The sequence below is a fragment of the Manacus candei genome, unplaced genomic scaffold (assembly GCF_025592945.1).
Source record: "Manacus candei isolate 608988 ecotype Guabito, Panama unplaced genomic scaffold, ASM2559294v1 h1tg000028l, whole genome shotgun sequence".
Classification (NCBI taxonomy): domain Eukaryota; kingdom Metazoa; phylum Chordata; class Aves; order Passeriformes; family Pipridae; genus Manacus; species Manacus candei.
The window spans coordinates 5,724,800-5,740,766 of record NW_026138076.1 but is presented as its reverse complement, the minus strand read 5'-3'; the positions used below and the strand labels follow the sequence as shown (position 1 = coordinate 5,740,766).

General features: G+C 35.7%; 1 protein-coding gene across 8 annotated transcripts in view; it reads right to left on the bottom strand.

Annotated features, from left to right (window-relative positions):
- TBC1D1 (TBC1 domain family member 1) overlaps positions 1–15,967 on the bottom strand; it is a 105,589-nt gene that overhangs the window by 34,284 nt on the left and 55,338 nt on the right. For 5 of the 8 annotated variants that reach the window (XM_051789923.1, XM_051789921.1, XM_051789920.1 and 2 more), the window contains 9 exons: positions 15,122–15,211; positions 12,487–12,591; positions 11,731–11,863; positions 10,229–10,320; positions 8,568–8,678; positions 6,157–6,285; positions 4,033–4,119; positions 2,071–2,360; positions 214–342 (listed from right to left, as the gene is read on the bottom strand). In XM_051789923.1, the coding sequence (XP_051645883.1) occupies positions 214–342; positions 2,071–2,360; positions 4,033–4,119; positions 6,157–6,285; positions 8,568–8,678; positions 10,229–10,320; positions 11,731–11,863; positions 12,487–12,591; positions 15,122–15,211 (1,166 nt within the window). The remainder of the gene's footprint in view (positions 1–213; positions 343–2,070; positions 2,361–4,032; positions 4,120–6,156; positions 6,286–8,567; positions 8,679–10,228; positions 10,321–11,730; positions 11,864–12,486; positions 12,592–15,121; positions 15,212–15,967) is intronic. The other 3 variants (XM_051789922.1, XM_051789924.1, XM_051789925.1) reach the window with 3 other exon arrangements.

The window sequence follows — 15,967 nt, the reverse complement described above, 5'->3', positions numbered from 1 at the left end:
CGGTGTCTGAAAGAATTTTATTGGTTAGAACAACAAATGATGTAAGTAGCTACTATATTCAGTAGCGGAACAGTTAAAGGGTTCCCCCTCCCATAAAAATCTACCAACCTTTGGTCTATATTAAATTATTTTAACTATTTATGCTATAGAATTTCATACTTATGACATGGTAAAAGAAATCCTACCCCAAACTATTTGCAGGTGCTAGCTCACCTTTTTTGTGCAAAATGCCCACTTTGTTCTCCACTTGAATTATGCCTTAGATATTTAAAAAAGTTGGGTGAAGAGGCTGAGGGATTAAGACGAGCTAGAGTAGGAGAACATGCAAGTTGCCCAGAAGAACTTTTAGATTCGCCGACAAATTCGTTCGAACCATATAGTGGGATTCCAACCAGAGTGATGGAGTTGAGGTAGCACAAAGAACAAAAGAGTAAGAAAGGAAACAAGGGGGAAAAAAAAGAAGTGAAATTCCTTCTCTAATCTTTGAAAAAGACCCAGCATCTATAAATGAGACATTTCCTATTTTTTCACAGTTAATGCAGTAACTTAAGAACATGAACATTTTAATGCAATTAGCAAAATCCCAAATAACACATTTACAGGCTTCATCAAGGCATTTCAGCATATGACTAAATTAAAATGCACAAAAACCTGGCACTAACAGTCCCATTTCTTTTTCCTTGTACGTGTTTCCCCTTGATTTCTATGATAAAAGCAGGCATATGATCAAGAGTTCCAATGGATAAGAAGTGAACTGCTATAGGAAGAACTGAATTTATTTCTACTTTGAAAACAATTTATGAATTGAGGTAAGCTGTTCAAAACCACTCATAAAACAGTAGAGACTTTTAAAAGTCTGTAATTCCAGTGATTTTTGAGAACTTTAAGTATATTTGTCTTGTAAGTTTTCCATTTCCTCTGTTTCTATACATCTGCTATGAAATGGAAGTAACAGGGATTTCTTCTGGATTTGAGTTATGTGAGGGAGCAGGTGCACTCAGGTCTTAATAAAAATCACATGACCAAACCCAAATAGAAATAACCAAGGAAATGAAAAATATACTTAATTTCTAGCTGCATTCCTCTAATAAGGTAATGAGTCATTAAACTAGCAGCTACAAGCATCAGGGAAGCTCTTGTGAAGATAACAGACCAACAAGTCCTAAACTGCACTAGAAAAACATTCTAGTACTTTAAAATTAAAAAAGTTCAAAAAAGGGACAAAGAGGCAAGGCAGGTTATGTTTTCTTTCAAATACTATAATTCTCTTTTTTTTCACTGTCATCACCCATTTCAGGCATGTTCGTTTACTGCCCTGCCTCCTGCAGGAAAAAATGAGGTGGAGCACATAGAGATTTCCTACTAACTTGTGTAAATGAGCAGTATGGGCAGTAAAACAGAAGCCTACAGACAGAAATGTTTCCACAGTAATTTGAAAAAGCTAGATAGAAGGGTGGGAGAAAACTGACATAAAGTTAAGAGTGGACTAGAGATGCAGAGGCATCCACTGAAGGAGGATAGCCTGAAGAATATTAGCATTAAGGCAAGCAATAGCTTGTTTTGGTGAGTAAAATCTAAATACGCTCATTGAAAAGCTAGACAGGAGCCTCACCTCTACCAATAACTAAGCAATTTATGTCACTTTAGTGTGCTATTTCAAAGTCACATATGAATTCACCAACCAGTAAGGTTTTCAGGATCAGAAAGGATACCGGATTTTTCTCTCTAAATAGACCACAAGAAGTAGCATTTATTTATACTGCTCACAGATAAAAAAACCCAAAAATTAATGCTTGCACAAATACAACCGAACTGCTTAGGAGTAATCCTATTGTGCTTACAAGTAGTTTTGTGTCATATACTATGGAACTACACATCTCATGTCTTCTCTTCCCTGTGGAGCAAATAGGGCTAAAAGTCTTTTAAACAGAATACCTACAAACCTCCAAAGAGTGACACACCACTGTAACACATTTCTTATCCATTAAGAGGACATACCTGGTATGTAGTCATCATCCCCAGATATGCCCTCAACAAATGAAATCATAGCCTGCTTTTAATAAGTCTTACTTTCTTTTGTGAGGAGTCTCTGTGCTCACTGAGTGATACCTCATAAGTTTCCTCTGAGGAACAGACGGTGATGTTTCAACAGGTACCAGAGATTCCTGGCTTTTAGTTGGCAAATGGCTTAGAGTGTTTGCTCTCCTCCGAAAGCTTTGCTGAGGTAACGTATCAGACTGATCAACAGGACAATCCTCTGTGATGCTGGAGAGATCACCCACCGATCCACTGGTCTTGACAGTGCTTCCTATAGGAAGGGTAGGAAGTCCATCTTTCTCCTTTTCACACAATGGTGGTTCCTAGCAGTGCAGGAAATAAGGTTATCAATATGTGGGTTTAGAATCCAGCTTTGACATTGCATTAGCGTGTCATTATTCACATCCCACAGAGACCTACTTCAAACATGCACATTTTTATCAAGATAGCTCAAAGAAAGATGTTTGATGTTTTATGTCTTTGTTATTCATCACCGATGTCAACAAAGAAGAGTCTTTTTTTCCAGAGAAAAAGTAATTTTGAGAGCAATAGTATGTTCATTACAGCTCAGAAGAAATGGGGTAAAAACAAAAGGATGAGGGTTTGGCTAACAGTGAAAAGGGTGGCATTGCAGAGTACTGTACATTTAGGATGCCATCTAACAGTTCCTTGTCTAGCTGAAGATTCACATAAAGAACTTAATCCTAGGACTAGATGCCTGTTTCAGTCCCAAACCATGCATTTTCTTCATTCCCCACCTTGTGTGTTTCTGGCAGTCAGCCATTCTTTCAAAAACGTAAGCAGAAAGAACAGACTCTTGATTACATGAAGTCAGGAGTCTGCAGGTGCTCAGGCATTACAGGAGAATCAATAGCTGTATATCAGGTCTGCAGAGTTCTATGCTGCCTCCAGAGAAGACGACTGGCTTCTTCTATGCTGTTTGTTTGTATTGTTTTATACAGACTAAAAGCTTTCTAGCCACACAAAGGGGGAAATTACTCCACTTCTTCTTTATGTTTCTTATGAATGCAATCCTGCATTCATCATATGTAGTTTCATGGCTAAAACCAGCCAGAGTAGCCTGGACAGCATGGTAATTACAGCATTTGTTTTGCTGCACATTGTTGCAGTATCCAGATGATGTATATAATATTTTATTTCACATATAGACACTCATTCAAACAAAATGTACGTTATATACAGTACAAGGCATTTCTAATTCAAATGGAAACTCAATTGCACTTCTGTTGTTTATAGCATAGGGGACAGAATGAAAAGCTTGAAAGCAACTTGAAACTTCTGGAGAACAGAAACAGATTTACTATGTGTCCCATCTTGCCAAAAAGTATGGAAATCTCCAGTGAAACTCTACAGATAACAGCATCTTACACATCACTATTGTATTGTCATGTGACTACTATTCTTAGCCTGAATCTCTATTACTAGACTAAACTGATAATTTTTTCGAGTTGTCCCTCAGAGGACTTGCACACATTCTAACATTACATATATGAAAAATGATTTGAATAATCAACTTGCAAATTCTAAAAAACCTGAATATTACTTCAGGCTGGGAAAAAAAAAAAGAGAAAAGAAAGGAAAGGCAGTGGCTGATCCAAGAAGCTGCCTGTAATGAATGCAGCCCTGTCACTCTCAGAGGGACTCAGCACAGAGATAAAGACACATCATTTGGATCAGCAAGCAGCAGCAGAATTCTTACAGATAGGAAGAAAAGGACATACCTATCCTCCCTACTCTGTGATATTGTTTTATCATACTGTTTGGCTGTTCTGGGTTTCTTTCTTTTCACACACAATCAGGTAACTTGTCTACTGCCAAAAACCAATCAAAAAAAATGCAAGATGTTAGAACAGGACAGTTATATGAGCATTTCACATCCGATCAATTGTTTCAGAACAACTAATATTATAGTCTTTTATTTCGACTATTATCTGAAGTTTCTAAATATGTACAATTATCCCAGGCTTTACTTACTTTATTTGTGCTGCTTAAGGTATTGGACACAGAGCTGTCCAAATCCACAGAACCAGAACTGTCCAATGGACCTCTGGCTTTACTGCCCTGTAGAGATAAAGCACACTAGCAGTTAAAATTATGATATAAGGGGCATACGAAGAAGAGATTTGTGTAGCATAGTCAGAATCTGTAATTTTCAAAGACAGTATCAAATTTAATTTCCTAAAATGCCTAAGAATATCCTTTGCCCTTACGGGAAACAGAAGCTTCATTCATGATAGTCTCTGACAATTTAAAGGATCCTGTAGAATTAAGGAATTCTCATTGGCAATTATGTGTTTTTACTTCTGTATTAGGTACTTCTTACAAAGATATAGAGAAATGAAAAGGATGTCTATGACAAAGGACTAAAGCCGTATGAATTTAACACACAGTAAAAAAATTTCTGGTGTTATCATTTCAGTGCCTACGAATCAGAAAGCATAAATATTTCTGTATAATCTGTTCAACAATATCTTTGCATGATTTGACTAATGCTTTTATGTAACCAAGAAAAATATCAAGAAACCTAGTGATGGATTCTTATGTGCTAACACAATTATGGAACTTCTATCTTCCTAATCTTAAATGTTTTATTTTTTAATGCTCTTATGTTATGACATATGTTCTCTTTGAACTGTTATTCCAGGTAAAACATAAAATGTTATCATTATTCACAACAGTGACTATTCTCTCTTCAAAGTTCAGTCACAACTTCTGGCTTCAGATCTGATCAAAATCAAGAATTTCCATCAAAAACAGCAATGACAGTGAAAATGCAACCGATATACAGCTGTGCTTATGTGAAGACAAGCTTATGCCAGTCAAGACAAACTGGCAAAAATTAGAACAGTACTATAGTTAATGTAACAACACTAACGTTATGTGTCATATCCCAAACACATGCGCAGTAGGATTTTATGGGGGTGAATTCTAGGAATACTGTCTGGGAAGTAATGAGGGGAGATATTAAACTAAAATCCTCTCTATATGCATAATTATGACAGGGAGACCATGCTTTTGCCATTATTTGTTTTATGGGAACAGGTTAGATATGTCTGAAATAAGCTTTGAAAACCTCATTTTGTCACTACAAGTTGCATGTCTATGAGCCAATAAATTATACCAGATCTTGCTTCTATATAACTTTTTGCTGATTACAAATGAGAATATCCAATTTCTGTTCCTGACTATTTGTTGATTGGCATTCTGTCACAACTTTTTTTTTAAGGGAGAAGGTCTGATTTTTTTAATCCTTTGCCAGACAGAAGTCTTTCCAAGTTTATTATTTTCCTCAGACTTTTCCCATGAGGTGCAAAACAAAAAATATTTGAATGAGAAGACACTCCGTAGGTTTAAATAGTGCTTGAACTTGACATCTGATTTAATTTCATAACTGCTGCTGTATACTTTCAGCAGATAATTTCAGCGATCTGTTTATGATAAACAGATTTTCATTTACTCATCATTTTCCCAACATGATTTCTTGGGAATCACTATCACACAGAAGCTCAAGTTTTTCCCACTGATCTGTATTTCCAGACACTGTTTACAGAGAATTTTAGCTGATGTAATATTGCACAAATGCATCATATTCTTAGTGCCGTTTGAAATTCTTTACATTCCTTGCCTTCAAATAATCTATGGCATTTAAAAGTTCAGATGCCCCATTATTTATCAGTTCTGTGTCACTAATAAATACTATCTCATTAGGAGTGCTTAGTCAGTTGCTTAATTATTTCCTTCTACATAAATAAAAGTGAACAATTATAATTACTTTTTAAATTTCCTAAATCCTAAAGAGAAATAAAACAATAATCTCTTTTTTTAAGTCTTCATGCTCAACTTCATTTTTTGAAATGCCTATATACACTATTTCTTATCTAGGAATTAGTTCACTTCATCCAGGACTTGGTATTCTCTCTATCAAAGCCCTGCTTTGTTTTGTCTTCTTCTAAAATGTACATTCAAATATTTTTGTCACTGTGCCTTTAATAACTTCTGAGCTCTAGCCTGGAAGAATAACAAATATGACTTTTCTGTCATTCAAATAAATAAAGCAATGACTTTATGTTCAAAGACAATAAACATGAAGATACTTACACGTGATAAAATACTTTCAAATGATTCTGTCAGAGACCTTTTTGCTTTGTTCTTTAACATATCTAATCTGAATCTCGGAGCGCTGCTGGACACCTCATTTACAGCATTCTCAGCAGGAGGCTGTGAAGTCTGCAAACAGAAATGCAAAATGCTCAACAGCATGGAGCAGAATCTCAGTGAACAGGCTGAAGACTTCTGTAACCTGAATCAACACTTTCTCCTGGTGTCCTTGGCTTTTCATGCCTTTTTCTCTACTGATACTTGTACTGAAGTTTAACAAACTATCCTCACATAAGACCAGGAAATCTCTTAAAGGAAATGTGCTGAGTGTACTAGCATGCCTCAGAAGAACTGGTGTTTTGACAGGAATTTATGGTTCTGTTGACAGTTTTTCTCTAGTGCCAATGTACAGTTGTACAAATTCTAAATGTTTAAATGTAACAGATTAGAGATTTCTGATGGATTTCCTCTTCTTCAACTAAGAAATTAATCAAAATGGATGAAGCTCATAATTATTTGGAACTCTCAGCCATCTCCATTGTATTAAAATGGGGCTTTCTAAGGGCCAGGAAGATGTGTAACAATCAAGCTCTTCAATATATTTCACCAGTAGAAACTTTTCCACCTTAAAGCTAACAATCAATTGAGAGTTTTACTTCTTAAATAAATGTTTCAGTCAATTTTTAGTGCTGTGAAGACCATCCAAACCCAACATCTGCAGTAGAAAATCAGAGCTTCGTTTTCAATGATATTTTTTGGGGTTCACCTTCAGGCTGCCAGGCACCATAGCCTTCTGTATTTGTCCCTCATTTCAGAGACTGAATGCTTGATCTATGCAATTACTACTACTTGGGCAGCTGAACAGCACATTATCACCATCACCAAATAGTCCTGCCTACATATAATTATAAACCATCCTATTTCCAGTATGACAAAGTTACAGGCTTCTGTATTTTCTTTTTACCTTCCCTCATCTTATCCTCAAAGAGCAAATTAGATGCTGCTTACAATTATGTTCTTATGAAAAGACACTTATTGTGAAACGTTTTTGTTAAATAACATCCATGTATGAGTATCATATTTAATTTTTTCCCTCCCCTGATTTAGATATTAAAAAAAAAAGTGATTATGAAAAGAATGAAAGTGAATACCTGTGCAGAAAAGAAAGGAACAGGGATACCAGGGTGTGATGGGTTAATGATTGCTGAGACAAATAACACTGCCAGATAGGCATTCAAAGGTATCTGCTATTACACAGTTCTGGAGATTAATTATCAGAGTAAATATAAAATGTTATACTAAGACAAATGATGGACTGATGGCAAGTCAACTCTGTTCTTAGAGCACTGGCATCTTTGCAAGTGTCAGATTAACTAATTTTGGTTCCAGGAACTGAGCAAACAGACTGAAGCAGGCCTTAAGAATTTTCAAATCATAATGAAGACACACTAATCTATCTTGCTTTCTAGATCCCTATTTGCAAGCTGTTTGTGACTGACAACTATTTGATAATCAGCTGGCATTAGACCAAATAAAAATATTTCAGGTATGATGACAGAGGACTTCAGGCAATGTTTCTTTGTCTTATGCCGTAACTACAATACTTTATTCTTAAAAATCTGTTTCTGGTGAGATACCCAAGACAATAAATCAGAGAACAAAACATGCAAAGTTTTCTTCCTGTTTACTCAGTGAGGTTAATAATTAGCCAGTAAGCCATAAAAGGAGAAGAGATTAACTAAGTGAAAAAATAGTAAATGAAGATTTGCTGCTAGTTCCCTATTTCTTCACAGGTCTAATTACTTTCCATATATTCATTTGCTAGTTTCTATCACCAATGGCCAATAGTGGTTATCACAATGGAATTACCAGCCAGCAGCAAAGGGACAACCAAGATTTTTAAAAGGATCAAATAATTGGAACTGAAAGTTTCCAGAGAATGGGGTCTATCCTTTTTAAAATACAGGCCACCTTGAGGTGTTTCAAGTTAATTAGTCACAAACTAAGGCATCCAAAATCACTAATTCCTTTTGAAAAATCTTAACTGTGCTCTGTAAATGGCCTTAAACAGCACTGATGGAACCTGATGCAGTTTAGAAGGTAGCTCAGCTTTTTGGATATGGACGAGAGTCTCTGCTGAAGTTTCTGCAGTGAGTCTCCTCACCTACTCCTTCTTGAGGCTACTTCAAATGGTCATTTGCACACAAGAAATAGCTTCCAGCTCTTGAGTAAATGTAATAGGCCTTTTATCAAGGATAATAGCCTATGAATCATAAGGAAATTCAGTGATCACCACTGCTTAACACTTTCAACTTTCAAAATGCCAGTGATGGAAATTTACCTTTGGAAAGATATGGAAAGTTTTTTTTCTGGGTCCTCCTTATATGAACTAAACCCAAATGTTTACTTACCTGTTTTGCTTCTCCAACATGAACATGGTCCTTCTGTTTTTCTTCATACATGTTTCTCAAAACAGAGATAACCAACTCATTCTCTTCTTGATCATTTCTTGGTCTTAATTTCTTTAATTGAAAACACCACAAGCACAGTAATTACACATTTGTCTAACTGTCAGCAAATATTTATTCTTTTCATTTTGTCACAGTCCATACATTGTCAGTGTAACGTTTAGTTTGGTTAATGCTACTACTCCAGTCCACCAGAGGACACCAGTGTCCCAGGCAAAGCACCAATACAGCCAGAGAAACACTTCACCTCACTTCATACATGATAGAATTTACATGAAAGACAAAGGACGACCGTAAAGGTATCAAATTGCCACAAGCAAATGAAGCTTTAAAAAAATATGTTTGCCAATCTGCTTTTGATATGAAGAAAATCAAAACACAGTAGTTCTGAGTTTGTGGCACATGTGAAGTAGTGTTCTGGAGTTACGATGCACAATCCTTCTAGAAATCCTTCTCATTAGTCGTTTAATGTGGGGGAAATTACATAGGTATTTTCGAAACTACTGCACAAGGTGAACATATTTGTCTCTACTGCATTCTATTTAGATCAGAATTATTGTGAGAGAAAATATTTTTAAAACAATTTATCAAAGAATTTAGTCCCAGAAACCTAACTTTTGAAAAGCATATGCTGTTTTAAGCCTATTGATGTAATGCAGAGGATATGGTATGAATTAGCTAATGCCAAGCACATTAGCACATTAGATTAATTAAAATATCACAGCTATCTAAAAATGCAACAACTACAGCTGCAGGTAGTCCAGCTGTAAAAGTTAGCTGGAAAAGACGGGCAGGAGAGATGTACTTTACTCTTTGGTTTTACCAAGTTAATCGTTTGCAGACCAGAAGCAATGAACAGTTTCCTGGTACTACCAGAAGCTTTAGATTGTGTGCAGAACACTAAAAGGCAACAGTGCTGCTAACTGCTGGATACTTAGCTCATGGAATCAGCCCCACAGAGTAACTTCCATATTTGGTACTGAGTGATAAACTGCCACATGGAACACACAAAGAGACTGAAATGACTCAGGAGAGGAAGGAAACATTATTTTCAATAGTCTGAAATTTCCTAATATTCAGTAGAGTGGCAATCCCAGTGATGTTTCCTACAACACACATCATCTGTCTTAAATCCAGCTATGCTTTCTTCTGTCCTACAATAGATTTAATTAAGAAGATAGAAAGTTTAACTTTTTTAGCTAGTTTGACAAGTATTAAGATCTAGGATAAATTTTAGGCGAGAAATTTTCTGATCTTGGAACATTACCATAATTTATTTTTGTCAGAGTAATAGTATGAATGTCCTCACAGTACAAGCCTTCACACACAATAAAATGTGCGCAGTTTTAGTCAGTGAAAAGGCAACATCTTCATGGAAAACAAGTAGTATTATTAGTGGAAGAAAAATCATAAAACAGTTTTCATCAAAAGACAAGTTTTTAACAGCTCTAGAAAAACAATGATATTGAAATTAAAGCTCAAGGTGATTAACACTATTAAATAATGAATAATTCACAAAAAATGAAAATAACTTTTGTGTTTCACACTGATGTTAGCAAAAAACATCAATTGCTTTAAAATCTCCCAGGAAACAAAGAGCTTACCTGAACCTCTTCAAAAACAGAGGCCTGTTCCTGGTTATTTAGTGTTGTTAGGTGCTTTTGCAGTTCTAGTTTAGTCTTAGAAGGGTGCAACCCTACCAAGAGGAACAAAAAAGAACAAATTACAGGGTCAATTTTGTCAGAATTAATCAATCACATAAATATGCCCACAATTTAAGCCAAAGCTTGTCAGTTATTTGAGCTGACCCACTGAATGATTTCATAACAGGGCATTAGAAGGAACTCCAGGTTCCTTTAAAGCTACTACTGAACTCATGCCTTTAAAATGAGGGACATGAACTCTGCAATGAGGAGATTTACTGAGCACACACCAGGATTATACTCTTAGCTGAAGATTCCATTATCACACAAGATAAAATAAACCCACAATCTACTGCATTTTAGCAGACTGCTTAGTTGGTGTTTTATGCAGTGCTGCTTGGATTTTGTTTACGGTATGAGTATAATTCCCTTCTCTTTTCTCCAATTTGTATGCCTTGGTCTCTACTGAAAAAGAGTAAATTTATTGCATGTTAGTGAAATTCTTGCTTTGTCTCTTGCTGAAAATATTTACCGACAATCTAAAGCAGACTATCCTTTCATTCAGATTACATTTTCTGCTCTCATCCTGGATTAAATTCTTTTCCTCTATTTTCTGTGAAAAACCAGCTAACCACCAACAGTACTGTGTACTTCAGTTTCTGATCGTGGCATACCTCCTTCAGAATCAGACCATATGATTAACCAGATGGCATGATTGCAGACATTAAGTATCATTTACCTTTGGGAAACTTCCCAAAAATCATAGCTAGCTGAAAACCAAAATAGAGTGAAAGTAGTTTTGGAAGTTCTCCAGTTTCATCAAATTAATACTACATAGGTTTTAGTCCAACAAGCTACTGTCATGTGATGTGACAAGCTGCTGTTGCCCTTTACTTACCCCAGACACTGCTTAAATGAACAAAATCTAACTGTGAAATCTGCTGAAATGCAAAGAGGTTTTTTATGGCATGAGCTTGTGTTCTGGGTAGCAACTACAATTCTAATTGCTGCATTTTCATGAAGGTGCATAGATCAACAACACAAACACATATATTAAAAGCAAACTGTTCAGTTCATGCTTAGTGGTAGCATAATGCCAGTATCTAAGATGGTCATAGCTACCACAGCATCTATCCTTCAGAGGTTCCTTATCTATGATCTTCTGCATTCAAAGGGCTAATAGAGGCTAATGAGCTGCAAGTAACTAATATTTAGACTCTTAATTAGTTTTCAAAAATTGAACTAAAACACAAGAAAGGAGCTTAACTTTTGTTAGAAAATTCTTATTACCTTACAGAAAACCTGACATTACCCTCCTCCAAATAAAACAACTAGCTTTCAACTCTCCATCCCAAGTCCCAAGCTCTTTTTAATATTAATTTCCTTAGAGTTTCACTTGTAAGACTGTCCCCCAATGAAATAGTCAGAAAAGATATTCAACCAGAAAGCTCTTTAAACCTCACCTTCTATCTTTTCACAGAGTTTATGCAATATTTGCATAGGACAGCCTTCACAGAGCTGGGGCTGTGCTTTAGAAGTTTGTTGCACAGCTGCCACGGTGAAAGCCTGTTTCAATGTCATCATGATTTCATCAACCTGAAAAGAATGACATACAGAAGAACAAAATTTCACTCTTCCACCGAGCTTCTGTTTTACTTAACACAAACAGTCTTTGAGAATGATAGTGCCCCTTGTTTGGGAATATGCTTATGATTAAAAAGACAAGCTGTCCCCATGCAGTTTCTGGCTACAAACACACAAGCAAGACAAAACTCATCATGAAGTCCTATCTCTTCCAGGCCACCCAACTTTATTACTGTAGTCTAATAAAAGATACTGCCTCTATCTCAAAACCTTTTCTTCTCCATGACAAGAAAGCTTACTGCAGTTGTCATGCACTGGCCTGGCTTACAGCACAGTTGTGCAGTTCTGATTTTCAGAACAGGTGCACTGTGAAAAAAACATCCTTCAGAAAAAGTGGTAAATGGTCTAACTTAGCTTGCGTAATAAATGGAAGAATTATTGGATTTTAAAGGGGATTTTAACTCCTGCCCTCAAAACAAATGAAAATTTCTTTTGCAGACTGCTATGTTAGTTACATCTTGGAAATAATTATATTTCTGAGTGGAATAGGATTTGAAGACATTCACTAAAATACAGAGAATGGAGCAACAACAGACTTTTAGGGCCTAATATTCTATTTGGCTTTTTTCACTTACCAGGGCTTCATCTGTACACTGAAACACATAGCAAACAAAGTGGAAGCCTTCATTTTCTGAAGACTCTCTGCAGATGAACCCAAAATGATCCACGTGTCTAATTCCCTAGCAAAGAAACAACAGCAACGAAGCAGTAAGATCTACTTTCAGTGTTTTGTACCTGTATTACTTCCAGTAATAAAAGAACAAAAGGCCAAATAGCATTACATATAGATCAATTATCTCTATTACAACTACAGTGAAGTCATCTGGCCATTAAAATTCTCTTCTGTTATAGAACCTATTACTTCATGAATCTTTTCAATTTCAATTAAGTTAGACATTGTTTGATTTGAGTTTGGTTTTTTTCCTTTTTTTTCTTTTCTTTTCTTTTAATGAATGAAGTATAATAGACCAGAGATGAATAAATTCTACTCAAAATGTATTTTACTCAATACTGGAAATAGCTGGGGAAAAAAAGCTTGCTTTGTTTTTCTTCTGTTTTGCTTAATCGGTCAACAATTGGTCTTTACATTTGTAAGAGCAAATCAAAGAAAGAGTGAAAAAGGAATAAACACATTTATTTTGTTTATCTAAAGAAAAGCTTGGCTAAATAAAATGTTTAAATATATTACTTAAAGATCACTCATAGAAGCATTTATTTCTCTTAAAATGCACACAAATTCAAGCTTGCAACAGTAGACAAACAGCACATCCTGGTAAAATAAGAAAGTTGGTTTAATTCCTGGGATTTTTTTCTTTCTATTATGAAAAGAGTTTTAGGTGAGTAGAGCTGGCTGATCCCACTGCATGTCTCCTCAGCTCAACATTCTTAATTAAAAAAGAACAAGCGACAAACCAACTTATGACAATGAATGCACACATGCACAGCAGTAGAGCCTATTTAGAGAAAGACAGTTACACTCAGCACTATTTTAATACCTTCTAGCTGTCATGGTACAATATGAAAGTAGGGTAAAGAGAGGCAATAAAGTGTTGTATCAAAAATCATAATGATGAATTTCAGTAATTTCAGTGAATTAAACAATCTGAAGACAGCCAGCAGGACTTCTTTATTTTCTTTTCCTTGTTCATACAGCAAGAATCACTGAATATTCTCTCTGCCTTGTTATCATGAAGAAAACATTTTAAAAAGCATTAAAAAGTGTAAAAAGTGAATATTTCTATAAAACAGAATGGCCATGTGTTCAAAAAAAAAGAACACATTGTAGCATCAGATACCCTTACACAATCCGAATGATGTTGTCTTATCATACAAAACAGTAACATTAAATGTTCAGAGCATGCCAGCTGAACAAAGGACAGAATGCGCTAAGTCCTCATGCTAACCTTCCAGCCCATGTTTCTTCTTCTGAAAGCCCATTTCTTCTCCTAAAAACCCAACTGTGATAGTGTAAGGAGCCCAGCAGAGATCATGGCCCCGTCTGCAAAACTGCTGGCAAATGCTCTTCACTCTTTCAGATACTGCCCCAGGACCACATACTTCCTTCTGCCATTATAATATCTCAGTGATGGATTGGGCATTCTGGAAATTAAGTACTGATTCTTATCTTCCTTATAATTTAATTCCAGTGCCTTCAAGAAAAGATTATTAAACTTCTTGTATGATCAAGATAAGATTGTTCCCTCAAGTGTTCTGGAATGTGCACAGTTGAAGGAGAAGCCCTCTGTACCCCAATATCAATATTTGCCCAGCTGACATATCATTTGACCAGTAGTACCTTCTTCAGGCGAGGGGAGAATTCAATCAGAATCTCACTCCTACTGCTCTGAGTAGCACAACCATCTGTGGCCCTTCAGGGCAAGCCACCAAGTCTACCTAAATAGCTCGTGCCTAAGGATATGGCCTAAAGAAAGATGGGGATGAAGATTTTTCTGTGATCAAGGACTTATCTTTAAAGCTCTTGCTCTGACAGCATGCAAACTACTTATGTTTACTCTGAAATTTTCAGAATAGGTACCCGAATGTTTAGTGATGAAAGCTATCACCATCAAATTACAAATCAAATTTATGGAAAAAAGACTAAGAAAAAATCAGAAAAAGCCAGAGGCAAAAGGACAGGGAAGCAAACCCTGTGGCACAAGGAACAGAGATTGATAGTGAATGAAAAGGCTCTAAAACATGCTCACCCTCAGTGCATCACACACACTACCTCTGCATGGCAGAGAATTGTCCTCTTTTACATACATGCAACTTATACTCTTGAAAAAAACGTATTTTTGAAGTATTTTTCAGATAACTCTTACATATAGCTTTTCTCCTTTTATTTTCATTTCTTGAAAATCATGGCTCAGAGAACCGCAGATTTGCACAACAGTGAATCACACCCACTGCAATCACAAATCAGATGTGACCAGTGTGGCCCTTCTAGTTCATATTATTCATCCACTTCACCAAGAAGTGAGTCTTTATCTCAGAAATCACAATGCAGAGCATGAAAGAAGGATGACAGTTTTAAAACATTACTGATTAACTAGCAACTTTTCAATAGCAATTACTGAAACTGCTGTTTAGAGAATCCACTTGGAATGCTAGGAAAGAGGAGTACATGAGCACTCACAAGTAGAGAATTTTTAAACAAAAACAAAACAAAACATAACAAAAAAAGAGAGAAAGAATACACTGCAATCTTACCTGAGAACAAAAGGATATTTCTTTAAAGCTTTTTTCAATTGCTACTTTTTTTGTGTCAGGACTGATAAGGTAAACTTCAGACTGGCCAATCTAAAAAGAGCAAAATAAATAGCAAGATGATAACAAGTAACATTACACTTCCTTTTGTCTCACTATAAAAATCTTTCCTGAATATAAATCTCAATTTTTTTCTACCTGTATATTTAGACCTATTAGTGTATTATTTATTACCAGGGAGAATACTGAACCAACATTGATTTGGCATTGAGAGCTCTGCACACTACTGCACTGAGGTTTAGTTTCACATTTCAGACAAGAGACTGACAATAGTGTTTAAACAGATGAGAACAACACAATACCACAAGTAACCTACTTTGCACTGAGAGAAATATACTCACATTCCGTTTTTCTAATTTTCTGTAGTCTTGGCATGTACTACATTCACAAAAACTACTTCATGAAATTGTCCTAAAGTTTAAATCCAAGTGTGTGCCTCTCCCTATATTCAAGCTAATTATTTTTAGGGTTTTATTTATTTATTTAAGACACACATAACATTTAATTTAAAGCCTTAAACTCAAACTATGTAAATGATTTTACTGAAGTATATTTTCAAAGTTAATTTAATCTGTAGGCCATTTGTATAGCAAATGACCCAAAAAGATGATGATATCTTTTGACGGGCAAAGGGCGTTTTTAGAGTGAAACTACTGTTTTCAATTTTTCAACTTCTGGCAATATCTTTGCAAGATTGCAACAGAAAAAAATTAAATCCTCATATTTTCTAGCATATCAGAGAACCTGCTAAAGACAAGTCTAATATCAGATTTTAGGGAAGATAGGTAG